The 27,292-nt window shown below is 34.9% G+C and overlaps 1 protein-coding gene across 2 annotated transcripts in view; it reads right to left on the bottom strand.

The window, feature by feature from the left end:
* The window catches only part of MMP16 (matrix metallopeptidase 16), a 309,833-nt gene that overhangs the window by 151,562 nt on the left and 130,979 nt on the right, over nucleotides 1-27,292 (bottom strand). For both annotated transcript variants that reach the window (XM_043601324.1, XM_043601323.1), the window contains exons 2-3: nucleotides 16,154-16,302; nucleotides 5,581-5,703 (exon numbers count right to left, since the gene is read on the bottom strand). In XM_043601324.1, coding sequence (XP_043457259.1) covers nucleotides 5,581-5,703; nucleotides 16,154-16,302 — 272 coding nt within the window. The remainder of the gene's footprint in view (nucleotides 1-5,580; nucleotides 5,704-16,153; nucleotides 16,303-27,292) is intronic.

A 27,292-nucleotide genomic window follows, 5' to 3' on the forward strand; every position in this document is an offset into this window, starting at 1 on the left:
CAGTACTTACTTTACACAAGGCAACTTAACACCCTATATATACTAACTTTAAATTTTAAAATCCTTAGCTCTCACCCTCAACTTTCTGTAATTCTATTAGAATACTCTCAACAATTTCTGTTGTCTGGTGAATTAAAACAAGTTAAGATGGAGCGCCAGGCTGGCTTAGTCAGTTGAGCGACTGACTCTTGGATTTCAGCTCAGGTCATGATCTCACTGTTTGTGAGTTTGAGCCCTGAGTCGGACTCTACACTGACAGCGTGGAGCCTGCTTGGGATTCTCTCTCTCTCTCACTCTCTCTCTCTCTCTCCATTGCTCACTCATGTGCATGCACTCTCTCTTCATCAAAATAAATAAACTTAAAAAAAAAGTTAAGATGATAGTTGGCATTTCCTAAGCACTATGTTTCAAGCACTGTCCTGAAGTGGGTTCTTCTGTTTGTCTGTTTTTTGGGGAGTTTTCCCCACCATCATCTGACTTAATTATCTCCTAGGTTTTATGAGGTGGGTAGTGTTCCAATACTCATTTTGCACACAGGGAGAATGAAACTTAGAAGGTAAAGTAGTTTGACCCTGGTCTTACAGGTAGCAAGTATCAGAGCCAGGATTCAAATCTAGATCTTTCTTACTCCAAAATAGAACTCATAACCACATGATGAGTTTATCAATAACCTAGAAGTTTACAGGGATAGACACATAATTATTTTAGTATTCAAAACTGGCTGACACAGTTGTCAGTATAGGGACATGGCATAAACGGAATTACGATTAGTTCTTAACATGATGGCTCTTAAGTTTCTTTCTTTCTTTCTTTCTTTCTTAAACGAATGGTGTAAGTCAGTACCTAAGTACGCACAGACAGTAAACAGGTACACTGTTAAGTTTGGAAATGAGATGAGAAAAAGGACACTACTTGAAATGAAAGTAGTAAATATCAGTAGGCAGAGTTGTGTGTTTTGTAGTTCTAAAGTTGATTATGCACATTAATCCAATTAATATTTACTAATTTTATATGGTCTGGGGTAAGAATCTTATTTCATTGTTTTCCATATGGATAACAACTTATTACAGAAAAACTTAACAAGTAAAATAGCCCGTTCTTTCCCTAATGATCTACAAGGTCTTCTCTGACATAAATAAATTGAAGCCACAACCCCCAATTATATTTATAGATAGTCCTTTAAAGAGGTAATTAAGGTTAAATGAAGTCACAAGATGGGGTCCTAATTTGGTTTGACTGACATCCTTATAAGAAAAGAAAAAAAAAACAAAAAACAAAACAAAACAAAAAAATAGCAGAAATCTCCTCGTCTCTCCACACATGCACAGGAGAGGTAAGAGGAGGACACAATGAGAAGGTGGCTGTCTGAAAGCCAGAAAGAGAAACTTCACCAAAAACTAACCTCGACAGCATGTTAATCTTGGACTTCCAGGCTCCAGATTTGGGGAAATTAAATTTCTGTTGCTTAAACTATCCAGGCTGTGGTATTTTGTGATGGCAGCCTGAGCAGACTAACACAGATTTAATGGACCAACTCCTTTGAAAGACACAATCTGTAAAAACTTACACAAAGAGAAACAGATAATCTGAACAGGACTACATCTATTAAGCAGATTTAATAAAAAAAAATTAATAACCTTAAAAACATGAAAAAAAAGAACGAGACCCAAATGGTTGTATTGGGTCTATTAAACGTTTTGTTAGAAGTCATACCAATTCTCTACAATCTCTTCCAGAAAACTGAAGTAGAGAAACACTTTCTAACCCATTCCATGAGGCTAGTACTCATGGAATTAAGTAACCCAGATAAAGACTTTACAAGACAGAAAAACTACATATCAGTGTTACTCATGAACATACATGTAGAAATCCTCAACAAAAAATTAGCAAATAAAATCCAACAATGTGTAAGAAGAATTATTCACTATGACAAAGTGGGATTTACCCTACAGGCATGAGAAGCTGGTTCCACTGAAAATCACTTAATGTAATCCTTCACATTAAAAGGCTAAAGAAAAATCATATGATCATATCAATAGGTGCCGAAAAAGCAAAGAAAAGCAGTTCATAAAATCCAACACTCATTCATAATAAAAGCTTCCAGCAAACTAGGAATAGAGGGAACTTCTTCAATTTGATAAACATCTAGAAAAAAGCTTACAGCTAACATCATACTTACTGATGAGGAACTAGATGCTTTTCTCCTAAAGACTGGGGAAAAGGCAATCATGTTTGCCTTCAGCACTCCTTGTCAACATTAGACTGACAGTCTCAGTTTTAAGACAAGAAAAGGAAATAAAAGACACACCGATTGGGAAGGAAAAATATAACTCTTTTTTTTCAGGTGATATTATTCTCTGTATAAAATATCAAAGAATTAACAAAGTAATCCTGGACTAATGAGTGATTATAGCAAAACTGGAAGATACAAAGCTAGTATACAAAAGTCAATTGTTTTCCTATATATCAGTTACAAACATTTGGAATTTGGAATTAAAAACACAATATCATAAACAGTACCAAAAATAAAAGGAGTATTTAGGACTAAATCTATTAAAATATATGACTATGGTCTGAATATTTATCTCCCCCTATAATTCATATATTAAAATCCTAACCCCCAAAAATGATGGTAATAGAAGATGAGGCCTTTGGGAGGTGCTTGAGGTCATGAGGGTGGTGCCTTCATAAATGGGATCAGTATCCCACAGAGATCTTAGCCCTTTTGCCATGTGAAGGTACATGCGAAGTCTGTGACTCACCAAACCATACTGACTCCTTGATCTCAGACTTCCAGTCTCCAGAACTGTGAGCTGTAATTTTCTGCTGCTTATAAGCCACTCAATCTATGGTATGTTGTTATAGCCTCTCACTTGGACTACAGTTTATGCCTAAGATCTATATGAGTAAAAGCAGAAACAAACAAACAAACAAAAACCTAACTGGGATTAAAGAAATCAAAGACCTAAATAAATGATGAGAGTTTCATGTTCATGAATATTAAGACTCGATGGTGTTAACATATTAGTTCTTCCCAAATGATCTGTAGATTCAACACCATCACAATCAAAATCCTACCAATTTCTTTTGAAGGAACGGGCAAACTAATTTTAAACTTTGTATGGAAGAGTAAGAGACCCTGAAAACACAAAACTGAAGAAGAATAAAGTCAGAAAACTGGCACTATCTGATATCAAGACTTAGTATAAAACTTCAGTAATCAAGACAGTGTGATATTGGTTTACAAATAAAAAGAAAGGACAGTGAAACAGAATAAAGAGCCTAGAAACTGACCCACACATATAAGTCAACTGATCTTTGGCAAAGAGCAAAGGCAATGAAGAAAAAAATGGTCTTTTCATCAAATGGTGCTGGAACTGAACTTCCACATGCAAATAAAGTGAATCTAGACACTGACTTTACACTTTTAATAAAAACTAACTCAAAATTGATCATAGACCTAATTGAAAATGCAAAATTATTAAACTTTTAGAAGATAACATAGAAGGAAAACTAAGTGATCCTGGGTTTAGAAATTATATCTATCTATTTATTTATTTATTTATTTATTTAGTTAGTTAGTTAGTTTTTATTTGTTTTTGAGAGACAGAGAGAGAGAGAGACAGAGTGTGAGTGGGGGAGGGGCAGAGAGAGAGGGAGACACAGAATCTGAAGCAGGTTCCAGGCTCTGAGCTATCAGCACAGCCTGACGCAGGGCTCAAACTCACAGACCAGGAGATCGTGACCTGAACCACAGTCAGATGCTTAATCAACTGAGCCACCCAGGTGCCCCTGGAAATGATATTTCTGATACAACACCAAAAGCACAATAAAACAAAAAAAAAATTGATAAATTGGACTTTATTAAAATTAAAACTTTTGCTCTGCAAAAGACACTGTAAAAAGAATAAGAAGACAAGTCACAGACTAGGAGAACATACTGGAAACATATCTGATAAAAGACTTGTATCTAAAATATATAAAGAACTCTTTATAAAAAAAGCTCTTAAAACAGCAACTCAATTAAAAGTTAGTCAAAACAGGGCATCTAGGTGGTTCAGTCGGTTGGGCTTCTGACTTCGGTTCAGGTCATGACCTCGTGGTCTGTGAGTTTGTGCTCTGTGTTGGGCTCTGTGCTGACAGCTCGGAGCCTGCTTCAGATTCTCTGTGTCCCCCTAACTCTGCCCCTCCCCCACTGATGCTCTGTCTCTCTCAAAAATAAATAAATATTAAAAATATTTAAAAAAAAACAAAAACATTAGTCGAAAGATCCAAACAGACATCTCACCAAAGAAGATGTACAGATGGCAAATAGCATATGAAAATATAATCAGTATAACGTATCATTAGGGAATTGCAAATTAAAACAGTGATCAGATCCCACTACACATCTATTAGAATGGTTACAATCCAAAATACTGACAACACTAAATGCTGGTGAGGTTGGAGAGCAACAGGAACTTTAAATTATTACCGGGAGTAACGCCAAGGATAAGGACAGTTCGGCAGTTTCTTACAAAACTAACTATGGTCTCACCATATGATCAGCGATTATACTCCTGGGTACTTATCCAAATGAATTGAAAATCTTTGCCCACATAGAAACATGCCCATGAATTTTTATACCATCCTTATTCATAACTGCTCCAAACTGTATGCAACCAATAAGGCTCCAATAGGTGAATGGGTAGACACACAGTGGCCCATACATACACAGAATATTACTCAGTAAAGAAAGAAATGAGCCATCAAGGCATGAAACAAGATGGAGGAACCTTAAATGCACATCACTAAGTGCAAGAAGGCAGTTTGAAATGGCTACATACGTATGGTATGGTTCCAACTCTATGACACTCCAGAAAAGCAAAATTACAAAGAAATTAGAACGATCAAGTAGTATGATTGATGAACTTATCCACAGGACTGCAAATTCCAAAAGAACGAATGGAGACCCGTGTTCTACTTATTTCTATAACCACAGGGCCTATAATTGTTTTTGTTCAAACAGAGACCCAATAGACAGTTGTTCAATGAATTAATGAATAACTAGAAACATCTCTGTTAGCAGCAGTGGTCACTCCAGGATGGAAGACACTGGCATCCCTTCGGCGTCCTTCAGTAGAGACAAAACAAGAAATGATGATCCAACTGCACTGTTCCCAAAAAGATAGAAAGTAAAATGTTTGGACTGATACTAAAAGTTAATTAATAGAGTCAAAGACATTTTGCTTCAAAGACAATTATTTGTAAACTTTATTATTTGATTACTTTCTAGATTATGAATCCTTATTAAAGAATGTCAATGTGAAAAATATTCATCTCAGAGTCGCTCAGGATTTGGTACTTTCAAGAAGCTTGAAGATATAGTTTACAAAAAAGATCTAGAATTTAAGAAATGTTTACGAGGACTCCAAATGGCCAATTTATTCTCTTCTTGATTGCAGGTCTCAGTTCCCTATGTCAACATCATATTCCTATATGTTACCATGTGGTCAATGTGCATAAGATGGCCAACAAAATGTCAAAATAAATGGTTGTGAAAAAATGGAAAAAACAGTAATTCCTCATTAGTTCTCATACCTGTAAGTGATGTGTTTGTGCTGCCACTTCTGTCCTGTTAATGCATATCGCTTTCGACGAATATTAAATTTGGAGCTACCTCTTGTCTGGTCAGGTACGCCACATCGAGGCTTCTTCATCCAGCTGCAAAAAGCAGGGTTTTCCAGTTAGTTACCAACTCTAATCATTCATTTCAAAAGGAAATCAGTTGGGAAGTTAACCAATGACAGTGATGATGAAAATGGGAAAACCTAAAGAAGAAAATTGTCAATTTTCATGCAGTTTGAACCCAAGTAGAAAGCATTATTTTTTCCCCTGAATGATCAAGAATCGTTGGTTTTGAACTCAGCTCTCTTAGATATTCTTTGTCTCTCTAATTTACTTTGAGCTTACTATAGACTGAAGTCCTCTTAAACTTCTAACTAGAATCTGTTTTTTTTTTTTTAATTTTTTTTTCAATGTTTATTTATTTTTGGGACAGAGAGAGACAGAGCACGAACGGGGGAGGGGCAGAGAGAGAGGGAGACACAGAATCGGAAGCAGGCTCCAGGCTCTGAGCCATCAGCCCAGAGCCTGACGCGGGGCTCGAACTCAAGGACCGCGAGATCGTGACCTGGCTGAAGTCAGACGCTTAACCGACTGCGCCACCCAGGCGCCCCGAACTAGAATCTGTTTTTAACAAGATCTGTGATCTTGGGCAAGTCATTAATCCCTAGTCTCATTCATAGAATGAGACTTTAAAAAATAAATTTTCACTAAGGTGTCTTCCAACTTGAACATTCAACAACTTTTAAAATCTATTAAATAACCTTGAATTTCAGGATTCAAGAAGGTATATGCTATTCTCTGTTCTAGCTTACATAGAAGTAAACTGTTTAAATAACATTTGTGTTTCTCCAATTTTTCTTCTTTTTACTTTGCTCATTACCCCAATTTCTAAGCAACACCCATTTGCTTTAAATTAGTAATAACTAAATTCAATGATAATTTTTTTTCTGGATATGAGGTTTAATATCACACAAATAAGGTTTAACATTATTATCTTAGGAAATGACATGCTTTTTGATTTACTAATTTTTTAACACTTATACAAGATACAGTTGTGTAACTTTTCTAAGAGTCTCTTTTTACCATTGTCCTGTTTTCTATGTAGTCTTGCTTCTTATCTAAAAAGAAAGATTATCATCATTTTAAGAAGTGTTTCTTTAGTGACTCAAAAAATGCCTTTACCATTCATTAACACATTTAATTTATCAATTGCAAAGCTAATGCAGAGTTCACGGTGCTACATGCTTCAGCAAGTAGAAATGAGAAAAGAATCAATTTTCGTTGTATTTCACCAAATACTTTATAATTTCTATACTCCTTAAATGGAAAATAATTGACTGTAGAGATGACTATCTAAATATGTCCATTTGGGGAAAATGAAAGAATAGTTTACATGTTACATGGATAAATCAGCTAATCAGTGCTTATAATAATGACTTCATGCAACAATGAAATCATGACTTTTGCTTTTTAAGAAAGATGACAATTTTCCAGTAAGCACTGAAAAAAAGTTTCCCTCTCTGTCTCTTTTTTTTCCTAGTAATAATGTAGACATTGCAATTATCAGACTTAACAAATTCCATCCTAGTCTAAAATGCATTGTGGAGTTACTTCAGGAATCTCTCTTTCCCTTTATTAAAGTCTCCAAACTCCTAAGAGGTGATATGGCCCTTAGGGATCGAACTCTGTAGAGTTGAGAATGGAGATCTTCTATTTTTAAATAATATTCCCAGAGCATTCCTAAACCAGTTTTTTTGAGACATATTTCACTAGCCTGTAAAACACTCAAGGGCAGGGTATCTGTATAATCCTGGCACCTGGTACAAACCCCGGAATATAAAAGATATTCAATGAATAAATGGATGGGGAAACTTTGTAATTTTTAATGAAAAATTATTAATTTTTAGTACATATTATAAGGCATAGATATAGATTTAACATGGAAATATTAAGCATTAATGGTGGGTTTATTATGATAAGTGGCTTTTATATATGAATATTTCATTAATTATACTCTCAGCAAAAATTATAATATTCCTAAGGCAGGTATTTATGCTTATTTCACTGAAAGTACTAACAGAATAAACAATATATAATTATTAAATACGAGTAAATTTACCAAATGTGGGAAGTGGTTACATTTACATTTTGCTAAGAAAAATATTTAAGTTCTCACTCTGGGAAGAGAAATAATTTTGAAATGGATAAGGGGATAAAATCTCACAAAATGGTGTTACCTATTATCAGGATAAAATGTATTGTCAATGAGGATATATTGTTTAAAATTAATAATAAAATTAAAACATGAAGTTAACAATTGAAAAGAAAATTAAATTTACTGATATAAATTTCCATTTTAAGTTATTCATATGTTGGATCTAGTAAAATTTTTCTCAGTGAAGCATTACATCTTCCAAAGGATAGGGTTTTTATGGATGAGTATTAAATTTTTGTGCTGAAAGATATCTCTGCTGAATTCTTTATGTTTCTTAAGCCTTTGCCCATTAAATATATATTTTTTCTTATGTTCCAACTACTAGTTACATTTATTTACTCATTCCATCCTTATTCATTCATCTGATAATATTTTTCAGCTTTCACAACATGTTATGAGATATAAAGAAAAAGTGTGGCTGAAAAGATAAACAAGGCAAAACGCCCTTGTTGAGTTTACAGTCTATAGGAAGGACATCCATGATTAAAAAAAAAAATACTATATAATGGGTTAAGAGCTGTCACATCTCTTCCAAGATACCCTGTCATTATTTCTAATTTTACATATAATAAAAAATTACAATTTTCTTACCCCAGATCTGTACCAATTCCTCTGATGCCTTATTTCAGCCAAAAGTCTTAACCTCCTTCTAATGCCCAAGCTAATACCTAGGTAATATACACCACTGTTCTTTTCTCAGTCTCCTCTAATCAATCAGGAGGCTGTCTCTTTTGTTTCCAAATTTCTTTCTCTCTCGCTGTCTAAATGCTTTCCTTCTTGCTCCTAAAGATAAATCTTTCCAGACCACAGATGTTTTCTCTACATGCTCTGGGCATGAAACGCTTATATGGAAAGAATCTGATTCAGGCCTACTTAGGGAGGACACACTGTCCCCCCACTTCCCAAGATCCATTCAGGTTACTAAAGAAGTAAACCTCTTTCTACCTTTCTGTGTAGTGACGTCTGTCTGGAATAACTTTTTCTCTCTTTTCACACTGAGAATCCTAAACATCCTTCATTATGCAATTCATATAGGTACAGTTCACCATCGCAACACAGCATGGATTATACTCTGTATTCTGATTTGTGTCTCTATTGTCCGCCGGCCTGAGTCAGGGCAGAGAGCCAGGTATGGGGCCAATACCCAGTAAAGTCTCCAATAAGGAACATGAAGCAAATAGATTGAGTCTGCATATCTTTTTTGCACATGGTGATCTCCCTACTATCCAGGTTGCTTGAAGACTCTGTGCCTTGAGCAAATGCTTACTGCATGGACATTGTGTACATACTTTTATATAAAACCAAATCAAAAGTAGATAACTTAAGTGTAAGAAATAAACATAAGAACAGGAATGATCTAATACCAATCAGTAATTTAATGCAAAGAAGTCCTAATAAAGGTTGGTCAGGTTGAGAACACTGTATGTTAACTTCATCAATATTTGTATCCAAATATTCTAGCAAAGAGATATTGGCAGGTATTATATATTAAAATTTGTAAAATCCCCCAAATATGATTGAAGCACATCAAGCCACTGAATAAGACACACAGTATCTCAGCTAAATCGGTCTTCAGGTTTCTTATGTGACTCCAAACATTTAAATTATTCTTTAATCTCATAAGCAGTCAGGTTCTTTCTACTACAATTTTTAAAGTTCTTTGTGGATAAAAATAACGATTAACATTTAACAGTACTCACCAAGAAATTAAATGTCTAATACTAATGGTAAAATTGGCATGTTAATATTGTTATTCAGGTTGAGACTGGCACTGGGATTTATTTTTATATATCATGTACCAAGTGTTAGTTGCATTCATATATGAATTTGATAAACCCCATAATAACATGAGAATGCAAAACTCTAAACATACAAGTAGAACGGATTGGATTGATAGTTTCACGTAAGGTAACAGCTATATCACAAGAAAGAAACATGGGTTGAAGAGAGCCTATGTGTATGCAAACACACGTGCACGCTATTTTCAAACAGTGCTTTTTTTTTGTGAAAGTGCCATTGCTAAAACATACTTATTTTTTCTGTGTGTCAACACACAGCTCATACACATGTGCTTCATTACTGACTCATTTGCTAAAAATTTTAAGTTGGTATTCCAAAGCAAAGACATGAGAATGGGTACTGGGGGAGAGAGGGAGCCACAAGAAAGTTATTTGGCACTTACAAGGTGTAAATAATAGTACCTCCTCAGTTTTCATAAATATAATATTGATTTTCAGTATTGATTTAATTGTTTAGAACCGAGAACATTTTTCAATTAGTTGCATAGATCATTAATGGCTTTATTTAAATTAGCTTAACTTAAAAAGGAAAAATATCTAAAATCAGTGCTTTTGAAAGGAGTTATAGGGGCGCCTGGGTGGCTCAGTGGGTTGAGCACCTGACTCTTGATTTCAGCTCAGGTCATGATCCCAGGGTCATGGGAATGAGCCCTGTGTCGGGCTCTGCAGCTGGGCATGGGGCCTGCTTAAGACTGTCTTCTCTCTCTTTCCCTCTGCCCCTCTCCCCTGCTTGCTGTCTCTCTGAAAGAAAGAAAGAAAGAAAGAAAGAAAGAAAGAAAGAAAGAAAGAAAGAAAGAAAGAAAAGAAAGAAAAGAAAAAAAGAGAAAGAAAAGAAAAGAAAAGAAAAGAAAAGAAAAGAAAAGAAAAGAAAAGAAAAGAAAAGAAAAAAGAGAAGAAGGAGCTATATTGTAAAAGTGAGGAGCAGAGATCCTAGAGCTAGACTGCTACGGTTCCTACCTTACCTCCACCAACTCACCTGCCCCGTGACATTGGTCAGACTACTGTTTCTATTTCTCCACTTCATCATCTACAAACTGGAAGTGATAATATTATTGAATAAATGTGAGGATTAAATTAGGTAAATCATGTAAAACACTTAGAACAGTGCCTGGCAAATAGTAACTGCTATGATTATTAACTTATAATAATTATTATTTTACAAATATCAGGAAGTGGCTGTACTCGTAGAAGCAACAGCAGTAGCAGTCAACTGATATCAACATGTTTCAGTTCACCTTAACCTATGTGTTAACATACTTTGTTATTCAAAACAGGGATATCCTGGTGTTTTGATAATACAGATACCAACAGATACTTTATTTTATGAAAATAAAGTAGCCACAAACTTCTAAACAAATTTGCAGTAATAAGAGTCACTATATATGAGACAGTGTTCACTGCTTCACTGGTTTCAGTAATTTTTTTTCAGTGAGTTGGGTATTCAAGTCACCCACATGACTTGAATATATAGGGCCACCCACATGACTCTAAATGATGCCTTCAAGTTTAATCCACACAACTGGTGGCCCTGTAGTGGGGCTGCAGGAAGATGGCACTTCAATAAAATACATACAATTGGAATGGTGTCCCTTGGAATAGGGATTTGTACCACACAGTGACTGTGCACACACATTTACTCTTACCATGAGAAGAGAAGCCACTCACAAAATTATATTCTGTGACTTACGAATTAGTAATGTAAGAACAAGGTTCATCCGCATCATATAGTTAACAGTTTTCGGTTCCAGGCTTTTCCATGTTCGAATGAAAGGTAAGAGTAGTATCTACTATTTATGGTTGTCCTCAAAGATCATTTTACATATTTTTAAATACGCTTATTTTTATTAGTTTATTTATTTAAAAAAAGTGTTTTTAATGCTCATTTATTTTTGAGAGAGAGCGACAGAGAGTGAACAGGGAAGGGGCAGAGAGCAAGGGAGACACAGACTCCAAAACAGGTTCCAGGCTCTGAGCTGTCAGCACAGAGCCCGACGCAGGGCTTGAACTCAGAACTGAGATCATGACCTGAGCCGAAGTCAGGAACTTAATCAGACTGAGACACCCAGACGCCCCTTATTTTTATTACTTTAAAATTCCTTAGCTTTTGTTTGTCCTCATACAACCAAGTCCAGGAATTGTGAAAATTTTTTTAAAATTAAATTAACTTAGGGCTCAAAATGTAGGTATGCTGATTTAGCTACCAACTATCCTTAGGGAGTTACCAAAAAAGGGATTGGTCCATCTTATAAAGTTATACTGATTGAGTACCATTGTTATATTCAGAAATAAAGAAAAAGAAATTTAATTACTGATGAACCTATCTTGTATATGTAGATTGAAAGGGAGTCTTAACTTGATAATTTAGACAAATGAGTAAAAATCATGAAACATATTGAAAATTAAGCCCCAAAGCTTATGGTTCTTGATATATCTAAATAAACATTTCAATTCTTAAATTAGGAGAATTCAAATACCACTGTAGTTTCATAAAAATTATTTGAAAAAAGCTACATATTCAGTCTTAAATTCATTTTAATTAAGATGCCTTTCTTTGCATGATTTAAATAAATTAGAATTACTCAGATCATCTAATATTTATGTATTCATGTATATATGTATATATATATGTGTGTGTGTGTTCACATATGTGTGTATATATGTGTATGCATATATGTGGAGAGAAATAAAAAAGGTCACCTTGAAATCATACTTCACTAAGCATACTTCAATGCATGATACTGTGCACATATAAAGATGAATTAAAATTTAAAAAATACCTACCATTAATATTGTAAAAACACATTAGACTCATTTTCATTATTGCCTTGCTAGCTTTTTCTTTCCTTGCTTAATATAATCTTTTTTTACACATAACATAAATTGCTTCACTTATTAAGGAATTTAAGTGAGTTTGCTTACAAAAATTAGCTAAGCAACCCAAAATATAAAAGAACCATTGCAACATACGATTATGAGCTCATTTTGGGGTGGGGGAGTAAGTATTCATTACTATCTCTCCAACACCAATGACAACTAACATAAAAGCAATATGCCATTTAGGTAATACTTAAATCTGTTGCTTAAAAATGGTTATTTCTTTGAACATAATATAGGGATTACCACAATTGTATCTTTACTTTTAATTAACCATGAATTCTAGATTGAATACACCAAATGATGTCTGACAAAGGAGGACATAATTATTTAATTTAAAACAATTGATCTTGACAAGAGCCTAAAATTAGATAAAAGTTTATAGCATCTGAAAACGAATCCTAAGACATTATTTTAATACTGAGGAGTAATTTTAGGTCTATAATTGTAGTCCATATTTTACGTAATAAGGTTTAGATAAAAATTCATACTTTATAATTTGACCATGTAAAATAACAGAGTACAATTTCAGCATGGATTGTTATTACACATTCATTTGAGATTACAGAAGCACGGACAATTGCTTAAGTAGCATGATTATAGGGTTTATACTTACAAAAATAGTACATTATTTGAGCTGAGTACCCTGAGCAACAACATGTCACGAGTGGAGATACATCAGTGGAAAAAAACCAGACAGGAGGCCAATGAAGCCACAGGGTTTCTAGTCTGAGTGACAATGAAAGTGCCATAAAGGACAAAAGAAGCATGGCAGTCTAGGAAGGGACGATGATGAGGGTTTAACGAGGCTTTAGTGGACTCACCTAGGAATAACACTCTATGTAAAGGAAAAGATGCAGTTCCGATTCAAAAAAAAGAAGAAAAAACTAAATTAGAACAAAGTTTGGTTAAAGAAAACAGACCAAAACACTGGTTGTGTTTAAGTTAAGGGTTACCTATAGAGTTGATCTTTTCTCTACAATGCTATAATTCACAGAAATGCTACTGTAACTCCTACACATTGACACAATTATTTCTCCTGGTCTGGAATTTAAGCCACTGTGTGGCAGAAAAAGACCACTGTCCTTCTCTCCACCCTTGCATTTTGCGTTGTCCTGCCAAAGATCAACTGAAAACTGTTCAGATCCTTTTAACATAAGGGGCCAAAATAAATCCTGCACACATTCTTCTTCCATCATCTCCTGACAAAGACTTTTTTCCCAGCTATCTCAGGTTTGATTTAGGAAATCAAACCTATCTATCGTGAGTCCTTCCAATGACCAGCAGGAGCTCTCAAAACTCACAGGAAACACAGATGCCACCTTCCACGGAACTCTGTTTTCTGAATTTTGTTTTATTTTATTAAAAAAAAAATTTAACATTTATTATTTTTGGGAGACAGAGTGAGACAGAATGTGAGCGGGGAGGGGCAGAGAGAGAGAGGAAGACAGAGAATCCGAAGCAGGCTCCAGGCTCTGGGCTGTCAGCACAGAGCCCAATGCGGGGCTCACACCCACGAACCATGAGATCATGACCTGAACAGAAATCAAGAGTCAGACGCTTAACTGACAGAGCCACCCAGGTGCTCCTACTTTCTGAATTTTAATATCTAGTGGTAAGCAGAATCAAAGGAGTTTGTTTCCCAAGTTCTCAATTTATTGTTATTTTTTTAAAGTTTATTTATTTTGCGAGAGACAGAGTGCATACGCATGCTAGCAGGAGAGGGGCAGAGAGAATCCCAAGCAGGACCCAGGCCCAGCATGGACCCAAGAGGTGATCCATCTCACAACAATGAGATCATGACCTGAGTGAAACCAAGAGTCTGAGGCTTAAATGACTGAACCACCCAGGTGTCCCATCAATTTATTGTGTTTTTAAAAACTGTGTCATCCATTCCAGGAAAGTGGATCAGAAGACAACAGCCCTGCGTGAGGGAGCAAAAAAGCTGTCCAGGGCACTTTGTAAAATGTTGGGATTAAAAGTATAATGTAAATGGAATTCTCTACTATACACAGCAATAAAATGCAGGATTTGCTGGTTTTGCTTATTAATATAATAGGCTATATTGAAAATTAATTTACAACTTTAATTAAAATTAATTTAAATCTGTATTTATTTAGGACACTATTAAGGGAGAATTGCAATGAACAGAGGGCAGCAGGTTCAAAATATCCAAGTCTATTCCCAATATTGATAGCAAGATTCTCATTCTTACAGAATGCACTACATTAATTCTTGGTTCTATTTTCCCAGATGTATACCAAAGTTAATATTTATGTATCTCTTAAAATGCTAGCAGAGGTAAGACATTTATTTTTCCAAACTGCTTTGACATTTAATCTTCAAGCCTTTTATTATGTGCTTTCCTGGTCTTGATGAAATAGAAATAGTATGACTAATATAATGATGTAAGTATTAGAAGGCCAAAATAATTTTTAAATCATATATTTAATTAGTTTAATATGTGAAAATTATACATACCTGAGCACAGACATTTCAGGTATTTAAGGTTTAAAAAGAAAAATAAATGTGTCATTTCTCAAGGTCCACAGCATGGAATAGTAGAAAGCCCTCCAACCAAACATTAAAAGGTCTGGATTCTGTAACTACTCTGGATTTCACCTAGCCTTTGACTTTCTGTTTCCTTATTTGAAAAAGTAGAGAGAGAAAAAAAATATATCCTTGTCTTCCCTACTGTGGAGGGCTGATGTATGATGATCATATTAAATGATGAAGTAGATTTACTTTGTGAGTATCAAGGACTCAATAAACACAAATGATTCTTCCCTGCACTGAAAGAATTAATCACTTCCTCCTTTGCTGTCCAAAAAACAATAATGCTGTTTCATAATGTTACAGAACTCACAGTGTACCTGTGGTAAGATAATTTGTGGTTATGTCTAGCTACACAGTTAACTTGAAGTTCCTCTGAATAAGAGAGTCTGTCTTCTGAATCTCTATATGCCTCTTTCACCTATGAAATGCCCACTAATGAGTTATTGGTTGGATAAATAAATTAACAAATGACTGATGACTCAGTCAATAAAATAACAAATCCCATTAAGGAGTTAAAAACAAGCCATTTGCTAGTAAAAAACTAAAGGAAAAGACTTGCAGTAAACCTCTCCTTGATTTAACTCATGTAGAGAGAATTGCCACTGATAGGAAGCTAATAAACTGTTAACTGGTTCTCTGACACCCTTACCCCTCTTCCTCCAAAAAAGCCCTTATTTGTTATTGTTTCCCATTTACCTTAGTGTCAATATTTCTACTTTGGTCAATTTCAAGCTACTGAGATGATGTTACTTAACAGGGAAGAGATGTGTACAATAAGTCCTCATCAACAGTACAAGCTGGTTCCAACACAATAGTGCCTGTAGCTCTTGTAATGGCTTCAACTGTACATTGACTTTGACTCTCATTGTTTTTTTACTTTCTTCCCCCCTATTTTGAAACTGTGTTGCAAAAGTCAGGCGAGTAAATTGGGCTTTGACAAACCTGACATCATAGGGGAGTAGAGTTAACACAGTTCAAATTCCAAGGAAAAGAGACATGAGACAAATTGCTACACTCGTGGTTGGTGGAATTCACTTAAACTTTATCCGACTAGTTTGGCTCAAGGACCAAAAAAAGTGAGAGTGTGGATGCCATTACTTACTCAATTGTGTTTCTGTCCACTTTTCCTGTCATGTTAATGCCATAGAACTGCTGCATGGCAGCTAAGGCGGCCTGCATGGTCTCCGCAGAGCGCAGCACCGACATTCTGGGGTCAGTTGGTGGAAGGTAGCCGTACTTTTGTAACCAAACCTGCAACAACAAGTACAGTTCCTTTTAGATCAACTTCACAATGTAACAATATTTTATGGTAATTAAGTTATGTCCCTAGTGGATCCTTAAGCTTTATTTCCTCTACAAGGGCATATATTATTTAAGTGTTTCATCACTTTCTAGCACATATTTTGTAGTTTGTTTTAATATACTTTCAGTGACTGTAATGGGTCTTTCTAACACATCTACAAAAAAATAATCATCTGTTTAAAGCTTATTGCTTATAAGGAACTATACTACACACTGGATAAAAAATAAGATCACCTCTGCCCTCTAGGAATTCAACTTCCCAAAATAAAGGATGATATTTTTTCAACAACATGACCCCAGTGAACATCTATGCTGGAAGGGGAAGTTAATGTGCATATGTCACGTCTAAAATGTCACTTTTCTGAACAACTGACCAAGGACCACAGCCATCATGAGTAGCATCATCAATATAGACCATATTATTCTGTCAAGACATTTTGGGTATAAATTCATGCAACTGATCTATTCAATGTAGTCAGATGTCTTCAAGGGTAGGTAAATGTTTCTCATGTAAAGAATATTCTTTCCTTTATTTAAGGTGACTCACTTCAATCCAAATAATGTAAGTGACCAAAGGTCTCACATATAGATGAAGTCAGACCATCTGGTTTGGCCCTCTCTTTAAGGATCTCATGATTTTTATTCTCCTCTTCCCCAAAGAAGAGAGATTTGTGTGGCTACTGAGGGAAAGAGGCCAGAGTTGAGCTCATATCCCAATTGTGATTATAGTAACAAACAATTCAGTCATTTAAGGTTATATTTTAAAAATAACCTAAAACTTGAGGGATTTGGGGAAAAGTAATCTTCGCCAGAGAGAAGATGCTTTCTAGTTCTACAATTCTATGCATTCATTTTAAATGCACAATCATATGTTCAGCTCATATCCTATCCTTCTGTCCCTTACCTAAATCTTCCATGGGGCACTAAGATTTCTTGAAGTGCAGTGAACTGCCCGTCAGATTGAGAAAGGCCAAGTAATTCTGCCTGTGGCACAGAATAGAAGCTGTGCTATTTAATGGAAGGTATTCACCAGTATGTATTTCCCTCCCTACCTGGGTCTATTCATCATGCAAATGATGATCCTATAAAGCTACAGCTTTTCTCCAATACCTGATATACTTCCTTTATGACCTGACAACTAAACACAGGAGAGCTATTTTGTCAGTGAAAATAAACAGTAATTATATAAGTTAAATTTCACCAAAATAAACTGATATTAAATATACCAAAGTCTCAGCATGTGAAACACAAGGTGGAATGTTTTAGTATTTCCAAGAAAAAGATCCCTCCAAAAGTTCAGTACTATAAGCACAATCCTTTCAAAATAAAATAAAACATTTATTCTAAACCTATTTAAGAGATTAACAATACATCACTGTCAGGAAGGTTTATTGTTGAAACTCCATCTAGTAAACTCATCTACCACATAGTGAAAACATGCCAAGACACTCCTCTCATCTAATCTGTAATGAATAGGCTTCCAGGGAAGACACATATATTCAGTTACCTAGTCAACAGTATTGCAGTCTGAAATAGATTCCATTTTTTTTTTTCTGAATGAAGGAGACAAGATTTCACTGGCATTGTATTATTTACTAGAAAACTCAATACCTATTGTCACACAATTTCCCCCAAATTAGAAGATTTCATCTTGATTGTTAACAGTATACATGTACTAATATTCTGAAACTGAACTGCTTTTTTCCATAATACTTTGTTTGCATTTATTTCTTACTTGCTAGAAAGCTGACTTGTTGCTAGGTTACTCATGGGTGCTAAGCTACTGACAACCACGTTTATGGCGATAGCAAAAAGAAAACTGTTAATAATAAACCCTATGATTTATATAGAAATAGAAAAACTATAAAAATATATAAATTTGAAATGGATAATGAGAAAAATATCATGTTATAAAAATACGTATTGATTTATGCCTTACCTCTCAAACAAATGAGTTAGAATAATAAAAAAAATTGTGACTTTTCTTCAAATTCTTTTATATTATGTCATTTATCACGAAAGTCAGTTTTTCTAAATGACTGAGAAGTGAATAATTCTTTTTAATTGTAAGATATCAGAAAATCTATGGGACCCACCATTTTATAGTCAAAGTTTATTTATTTTTTTTGTTTGATAACTCAATGTCATTGAGTTTACCATCATTAACAGCAATATACATGTATCATTTTCATTTGTTAATCAAGAAATCTTCTCTGACATCATCAAGAATTGACCAGGGGGTGCCTGGGTGGCTCAGTGGGTTAAGCGTTTGACTTTGGCTCAGGTCATGATTTCATTGTTCATGGGTTCGAGCCCTGAGTTGGCCTCTGTACTGACAGCTCAGAGCCTGGAGCCTGCTTCAGACTCTTTATCTCCCTCTCTCTCTGCCCCTCCCCCACTCATGCCATGTCTCTCTCTCTCTCTCTCTCTCTCTCTCTCTCTCTCTCTCTCAAAAATAATAGAAACATTAATTTTTTTTTAATTGACCAGGAATAATTCTCAATGGAAACCTGCAATCCATCCTTCCACAAAACAGTGGAAAATCAAGCATATTGGTGTCATGTTAGAGTATGAAACCAGCAAGCCTTCAGTAGCATTTCTTATTAAAACTGCTGTGGACAATTTTACTCTAGGTGGATATAAAAAGCAAGTAATTATACCTACAATGACTTACAGTATTAATTTGATTCACAGTGTTTCTTTATGTTCATAATACTCAATATGGAAACTGCAGGTGAAAACAAATACTTGCTTAAATAATCTTTTAATCACGCAGAGTACAGTCTCTTGAGTTAGGTTTGGTCTTATACTATTTCCTTTAAGCTGTCCACAGAATTCTGAGGATCTGATCATGTTTGGTATGATAGAGAAAAAAATCTGTACCAAGTAAGATGCTAATGCTCCTTGGAGGAGACGAAGTTGGGCAACATGGTGATATAAAACTGACCAAATACAAGGTGGACCATGCAGTCAGCATCAGTGGTAGAAACCATGATGGCCAAAATCTATAGTGCTTTGTAAACACTGACTCTTAAATTACCAGTGAATGAAGATCAGGTACAAACAGTGAGGATCAGATTCAAACACTGGTCCATAATCATCATAGAATACAGGATCCTCTGGTATAAGTAACCTTATCCTATTTCTATAGAACAAAACCCTTTTGTTCATATAAATAGAGCAAGGTGGTAGCCTTAGCACCGCATCATTCTAGATGTGGTGCTCATTCTAGAGTAATAAGCAGGAAATTTTAACAATTGAAGTTTGACATAAGTGACATACAGGAAAACCTTTCTCTTTTTTTTCCTACTAAATTACAAACTTACAATATTTTATTTGATAGAAAGTTAAATATGCAAAGTAATATCTGAAGTTACATACTATCCCTTAAAAACTATACACACAGACTCCATCCTCATGGACTATATCCTGGTTTTAGATGTTGTTTTAAAATATTTCTCCCGGATGATAGGAAATACATTTGCCTCCTGAGATGGCTTATCTCTTGATATTTTTTTCAATGCTCTCAATTGCACATAATGGAGAGTTAAGGAATAATTTCCTAATGTATGCATTTGGGGGAAATGATGCTGAATTTGAGGTTTGATATGAGGATTGATAATACATAAAGCCATCAGCATATCTCTTGCTCAGTCCATCATATTATTATTTTATGCTTACTAATTGCTCTGAGTTCTTGAAATTGCTCCCGCTCAGGTTAAGATTCATCCTTGGAATGAGGCAAGACAGAAACGCAGGTGAGATGTAAGTAGTCAGAGTTGTGAGGAAAGACAATTTGCTTTTAGTTTGTTTTCTTTTGCTTAGTGGATTGACACGTGCATTTGAGAGCACTGGAAAACCATCAAGAAACAAGTTTCTTTGGAGGCAAAATCTGACTTCTTTTACTGTCTGAGAGTTAGCCTGTCATTATCACCAGAACAAATAACCACAGAACCTCAAATGCAGCAAAAAGTCTAACCTTGAATTACCTTCCCTCTGTTACTAACATATTCAAATTATCTTGCTATCTTGGAGACACAACCAATTTCCTGCACTTAATTACTCAAATGGAGGAGCAACCAGAAGAGTGCTGTTCTCTGTAGAGCAAGAGACTTATCAAGCAAAAAAAGGTAAACATTTAAATATGAAATTCTGGGCCAAAAGATATTGTCTTTACCAGACTGTTGTATAAATAGGAGTAGCAGGCCCATAAAGTTTATTAAATCCATTAAGAAAGAATATCTTGGGGCGCCTGGGTGGCGCAGTCGGTTAAGCGTCCGACTTCAGCCAGGTCACGATCTCGCGGTCCGGGAGTTCGAGCCCCGCATCGGGCTCTGGGCTGATGGCTCAGAGCCTGGAGCCTGTTTCCGATTCTGTGTCTCCCTCTCTCTCTGCCCCTCCCCCGTTCATGCTCTGTCTCTCTCTGTCCCAAAAATAAATAAACGTTGAAAAAAAAAATTTAAAAAAAAAAAAAAAAAAAAAAGAAAGAATATCTTTGTCACTAATATTCCATGTAACCATACTGGGAATATCTGTATTAATCAACTCCACTGTCAGTACCCACATATCAGTGTGGTATCATTAAAGATGATAACCAACAACAAAAAGGAGCCCTTAGCAGTTCTCATGACTAATGGCAAATATAAACAGAGGATATTTATTTATTTATTTATTTATTTATTTATTTATTTATATTTTTTTAATATATTACTTTTAAATTTATTTTAAGTTTATTTATTTTGAGAGACAGAGAGAGCAGAGGAGGGGCACAGGAAAAGGGGGAGAGAGAGAATCCTAGGTAGCCCCCTCACTTCCAGCATGGAGCCCAGTGCGGGACCTGAACTCATGAACCATGAGTTCATGACCTGAGCTAAAACTAAGAGTCAGACGCTTAACCAACTGAGTCACCCAGGCACGCCTAAACAGAGGATTTTTAGAGTATATATTTTTATTTCAGACCAGTACTAAACTTATGAGAAGTAAATTTTCATCCAGTTGTTAAAGTTAATAAAGTTATCGATGCCTTAATATACAATTAAGATGTTCCTATTCATTTACTCAGGTGAATCACAAATGCAAGAACCATATTAAAATTCCATCACTGGCAGGACCGGACATATAGAGAGAATGTCTTGAAATGATGCTTAGATATCCTTCCAAAATTTTTTAAAATGATTAACCTAATGAATTTATTAGGGCAGGAAGGGATCTATCTTAGAAATTACAGAAATTATTGGAGGTAAAGAAACAGGAGGTAGGGTTTAAATTTTATTTAATTTGAAAAATCACTTTGCTAGACCACAACGTCTATTTATGATTGAGCCAGTTTTTTTGGTATAGCTCATGTCAGCTCATTTGTGGGATGGTCAAATGCAAGGTCCATGTACCCAGTGATCAAAATTATGGAACTCAGTAAGGTAGGAAAAGGGCAAAGGTGAGAATATTTTATTTACGGTATTTAAAGTATTTTATGGTATTTATTTAATAATAGTCACTTCAATTTATATAATTATGTATTTTTATCATTTTGGGATGTGAATTTTTTAAATTATTGAATTCATGTTAAATTTTAACGTATTTACTAACAAAAATATTTAAATATGCAATAGTTAACATCTGTCCTGATAAAATTAACTGACTTTTTAAATAAAATGAACTGAAGGAATGATTTTTTAATAATTAAATTTTCAATATTTTAAATTATTTCATGTTTTCCAGTATGAGGCTTCTAAACATATCTGTTAAATTCTGTTATTAACTAAAATAAACAACTAAAAAGAGTCATCCCCTATTTTGTGGTATGATCCACAGAGTTAACAAAGGCTTAAGGACATTTTCCTCTAAAATAGCATATATTTAACAGTTATAAAGATGGGCAGAATTTAGGGGTGAAATTTTCTAGTGTGAAAAGTGGCTATAAATATGAATTATAACTACCTATTAACCAAAAACCTAAACTGATGTGGGAGTAGTCATTCAGAATTGGTCGAATTGAAAATTCATAGGATAAGTTAATGAGGCAGAAATTAGCCTTTCTGTTCATTCAAAAATCTAAATGGGTTCTAAATCATCATCTCTTCCTTACCAAGAATGAATCAGTGTATGAAATTGCACATATAGAATTCAATTCCTTTAGATTTTTACTGTCTATTTAAATGGCTTCTTAAATGGAAATCAAACAGTGGAAGGACCAAAAGTTACGCCATTGAACATCTTAGCAATCAAGAGACAACTGTCACTTGGACAAGGAGATGGAAAACAGCTGGGCCATTAGTAAAATTATAATGATCATGATAACCATGTATTTCACCGTAACATGAAATTCTCTAATATATGACAGAAATGAAAAACTTAGGATATAAAGGCTAGGGAGAGATTTTCCATTCCACGTAAGAGTGAATGAACTACACTTCCTACTTAGTAGCTATGGAAACAAATCCCCTCAAATAGTAATGGCTGAGCTGCAGTAATCAAACAAACAAATAAAAACGAAAACAAAAAACCCACCAAACTAAGAACAAACAAAAAACACAAACAAAACAAAACAGTAGTTTTTAATTGGGATTCCCATCATATCCTAGCCATTGTACCGAAAAGCTGGAGTACTATGATATACCCGTCTCCTTATGTGTCTTTCATGGTTTTTCCTAAGTGTGTTTTACATTTTTAAAGATGGATATATAATGTGCATGCACACACACATACACACTGACAAAACAAGACCTAAAATACTCAAAAAGACAAAACTGAACCAACAATGAACAACAGCAAGGCATTATATCACCTTACCATCCCCAGTTTCTTAGGCGGACAGAAATAATTACCAAAAAAGTACTTATAGTAACCATTAACATGATTCTACTTTGTATCAAAATCACCTCACAAATCTAAATAGCATAAAATTCTCCTCAAATCTGTGCTTCTTTACACTAGTTGGATCAAGTGTTGAGCAAGTGCATTCTGTGAATTATCTAAAAGGCATGTACTTGAGCCTGAGTCAGGTAGATGATCAACTCAACTCGCCTTTATTTTCTGGGGGCAGATTCAATCTCACCAATACCAAAAACCGATGAGGAGATTAATCTCAGGGTCTTCAAAGTAGGAGTATGAAATGTCCCATGAACTCAAAATGCCAGACCATTTTATACAATATGCGGATCCACACATTCCTGCGTGGACACACCTACCTATAAAATTGCAAGAAATAAACTTCACTTTTATTTAATGTTCAGAGTGATACTGGGGCCCTCACTCCCTCACTTGGACATTCATTTGTCACCGATGTTCCATTGGGTGTCCTGAGGGAGGAGGTAGAGTTCCACAGTGTGGATGGGCTAATGGTTTCACTTTCAATAGTTAGCTTGATCCTAGCACATTACAACATACCATTATTTTTTCTGTGACAGATGAAATGGATTTATGGATTATATCATCTTAAAAGTAGAAATTGTATAATACCTTGTGATAAGGTGGGGAATGACCAAGAAAATATTCTGTACCATATATATGTTTCCTTGTTGTCTTATGAAAAACTATTTTAGAGAGTTGTCCAACTTAAATAATTATGTATTTCTTTTACAAAAAGACAATAGTGTTGTCTTTTTAGGGAAAGAGAAGTAGCTGCAAGTAGTATGCTACTCAATAGGTACATTGAGAGTCATCTGTCTCATTAAGATAAAAGTGATGTTTTAGCAATATAAGACTGATTTGAAAGAAAGGTATGCCATGTAAAAAGTATGTTAAAGATGCGTGTTTAGAAATGTTCCCCTTATAACATGACTTTGAGCTCAAAAAAATATAAATACTTTACCTACTAATACTCCCTCTTAAAGCAAAACAAAATCTCTGTCTTAATTTCCTACTTTAAAATTCCAGCAACAGAGTTTTCCACCTGTAAAATAATCTGCTAAAATAGAATAATTTTAATGAGGTGTAAGCCCGTTTGTTAAAAATATGAAAATGTAACACCTCATTAGTTTTCAGGAACAACTGATAGACATCAGGGAAGAGGGAGATTCACTGTCAGAATTTTACTAAAAAAACTTCTGCATAATTGATGGGTCTGATTACAAAATGTGGCTCATGAGTTGTAACCAGATAATGATGTGACTTTTCAGTTGCGTGTGCGTTTCCTTGTGAGGTATCTTTTTTGGCCATGGTAATTTTAAATGGGTCTTGAGATTGCTGTATTTCAAAGTATTGTAAATCAATATTTTTAAAATAATGAGGCATAATCAGTCACGGAATTGTCCAAGATAATAATGATAATGATCGTCCAAGATAATAATGATAGTCCTCATAAGAGTGAAACAATGTAAATACAATTAATAAGTAAAACAAAAAATATTTTTAAATTTTATGACATCCTTAGCTCATCTTCATGTTTCTATTTTGAGTATATTTCATAACATATTCAGGTTTAGTACATCAGTTCCTGAATAGAATTATAAATAAGAGAGGGTAAATGTTTAAAAAAAAAGTACATTGATGGAAATATGCTATCAAAAGTGTGGAAATCACTGATCTGATAGAAACTACTCTATCCTTAAAAATGAAGCTACTTCCTTAAATACTCTCCAATGTGATCTACTTACTCTCCCTAAAGGGATGAGAAGACAGTTTATCAATATCTATATATTATATTCTGACTGTGACAATCCTCAAGCTCTTCCTTCCTGTCATACAATACTGAAGTTACTCAAGTCCTATAGAACAAATTCCTAAGAATGACTTCCAAGCCATTCGTGATTTGTTCTCAAAGTGTGCCTTTTATCACTTTGCTCCATGGAATTTTTTGGTCACATTGAAATTTGACTCCCACTCCCAACACTGATAAGAACAGCAACCATTCCTTTACTGCCCACTATGTACCAGACAATTTATACAAATTATCTTTATCCCTCATAACAAGTCTGTGAGTATAGCACTATTATCTCTGTTTTATAAATTACAGAATAACACCCTAGAATGATTAAATAACTTCCCCAAGGATTCAGCAATTTGAGAGGAATAATCAGTATTCAGAGATCTGACTGATACCCATGCTTGGCTCTCTCTGTAATTCTAGGCTGCCTCTTAGACATGAAAGAGACCCAGCTGCCTCTCTGTATCCAGAGAAATCCTAGGAGACCTATTCACATTTCAAAATGAGACGGTAGACCATCTGAAAACATATCTAAACTACAGTAACTGAGTGCAGTTTTTATGCAAACAAACCATCCCATTTTACATCATGAAAGCACACCGTACTATGGTTGCATATGTTCTGGGTATAACACTCACTCCTAACTCCAAGGGCTTCTCTAATTGCCAATACAAAATAGCCTTCCACAGTCCAATCTGCCCAGTCCAATTAATATTCTGATTTCCATGCTAGAATATTTCATTTACGGTCATTCAGTTTTACAGTTAAAAAAACAAAAAAAAAACCCAAAAAACACTGAAACTCTTTGCCAGAGACCTCCCTTTCTTCATTAATTCTTTCTCAGCACTTTCCTTATTATAGCCTTGATGTTGCTGGTCAACTGTATCTACACTTTCCTTGGTTATCTCTTCTAAAATTAATCCTTAAAATACCATTCATGTGCTGATGAAAGACCAGTTGGACCCTCTAACCCTGACATTGCCCTCATGCCCAGACTGCTGTCACACTGCTGTTTAAACCAAAAATACAGAATTACCCTTTACTGTGCTTTTTCCTCATCATCTGTATCGAACCCACTATCACAACTTAGCTCCAATTTTACCTTGAATGCAAATTCTTATTTCTTCTGACACCTCTTTGTTAAGGGCACCATTATTTACCACCAAAAATTACAAGATTCTTCAAGTGGCCTCTGTTTTCATACTGCTACCTCTCTCTCCTCATCCAACTAGTGAGAGTTGTTTTCTTTCTTTCTCTTTCTTTCTTTCTTTCTTTCTTTCTTTCTTTCTTTCTTTCTTTCCTTCTTTCTTTTCTTTCTTTCTTTTTTTCTTTCCTTTCTTTCTTTCATAAAAACACATAACCTAAATTTACCATTTTAACCATTTTCAAGTGTACAATTCAGCAGCATTGAGTACATTCACATTGTTATGTATCCATCACCCCATCCATCTCCAGAACTGTTTCATCATTCCAAACTGAAATTCTATATGCATTAAACAATAACTCACCAATTAGCCTCTTCTCCCAGCCCTTGGTAACCACTATTCTACTTTCTGTTGATGAATCTATTCTAGGTAACTAATAAAGGTGGAATCAGGCAGTATGCATCCTTTTGCATCTGGTTTATTTCATCTAGGATGTTCTCAAGGTTCATCCGGCTACAACTTGTAGTATGCAATATTTTTAAAGATGAATACTATTATATTGTATGTATATGCACCTTTTTTTTAAATTTTCAAATGATAAACATTATTTTTTTAAATATGAAATTTATTGTCAAATTGGTTTCCATACAACACCCAGTGTTCATTTTGTTTATCCATTGATCCAGCATTTGAGTTGTTTCCATATTTTGGCTTTTGTAATAAGTCTGTTATAAACATTGGTCTACAGATATCTTTTTGAATCCCCGCTTTCAGTTTTTTGGGGTATATATTAAGAAGTGGAATTCCTGGATTTATTTATTTATTATTTATTTTGAGAGAGAGAGAACACACAAGCAGGGGTGGGGGGGGGGTAGAGAGAGAGGAGAAAAGAGAGATTCCCAAGCAGGCTCCACATTCAGCTCAGTGTATGTGATCCCATGACGGTGAGATCATGACCTGAGCTGAAATCAAGAATCAGTCACCCAATCGCCTGAGCCATGTAGGTGTCCCTGGAATTGCTGGATTTTATGGTAAATCTACATATAACTTTTTGAGGAACCACCTTACTCTTCTTCAGATGCTTCGCATTTTACATTCCCATCAGTAATGCAGAAGGGGTCCTATTTCTCTACTTCCTCACCAGCACTTA

This window comes from Prionailurus bengalensis, chromosome F2, assembly GCF_016509475.1.
Source record: "Prionailurus bengalensis isolate Pbe53 chromosome F2, Fcat_Pben_1.1_paternal_pri, whole genome shotgun sequence".
NCBI lineage: Eukaryota > Metazoa > Chordata > Mammalia > Carnivora > Felidae > Prionailurus > Prionailurus bengalensis.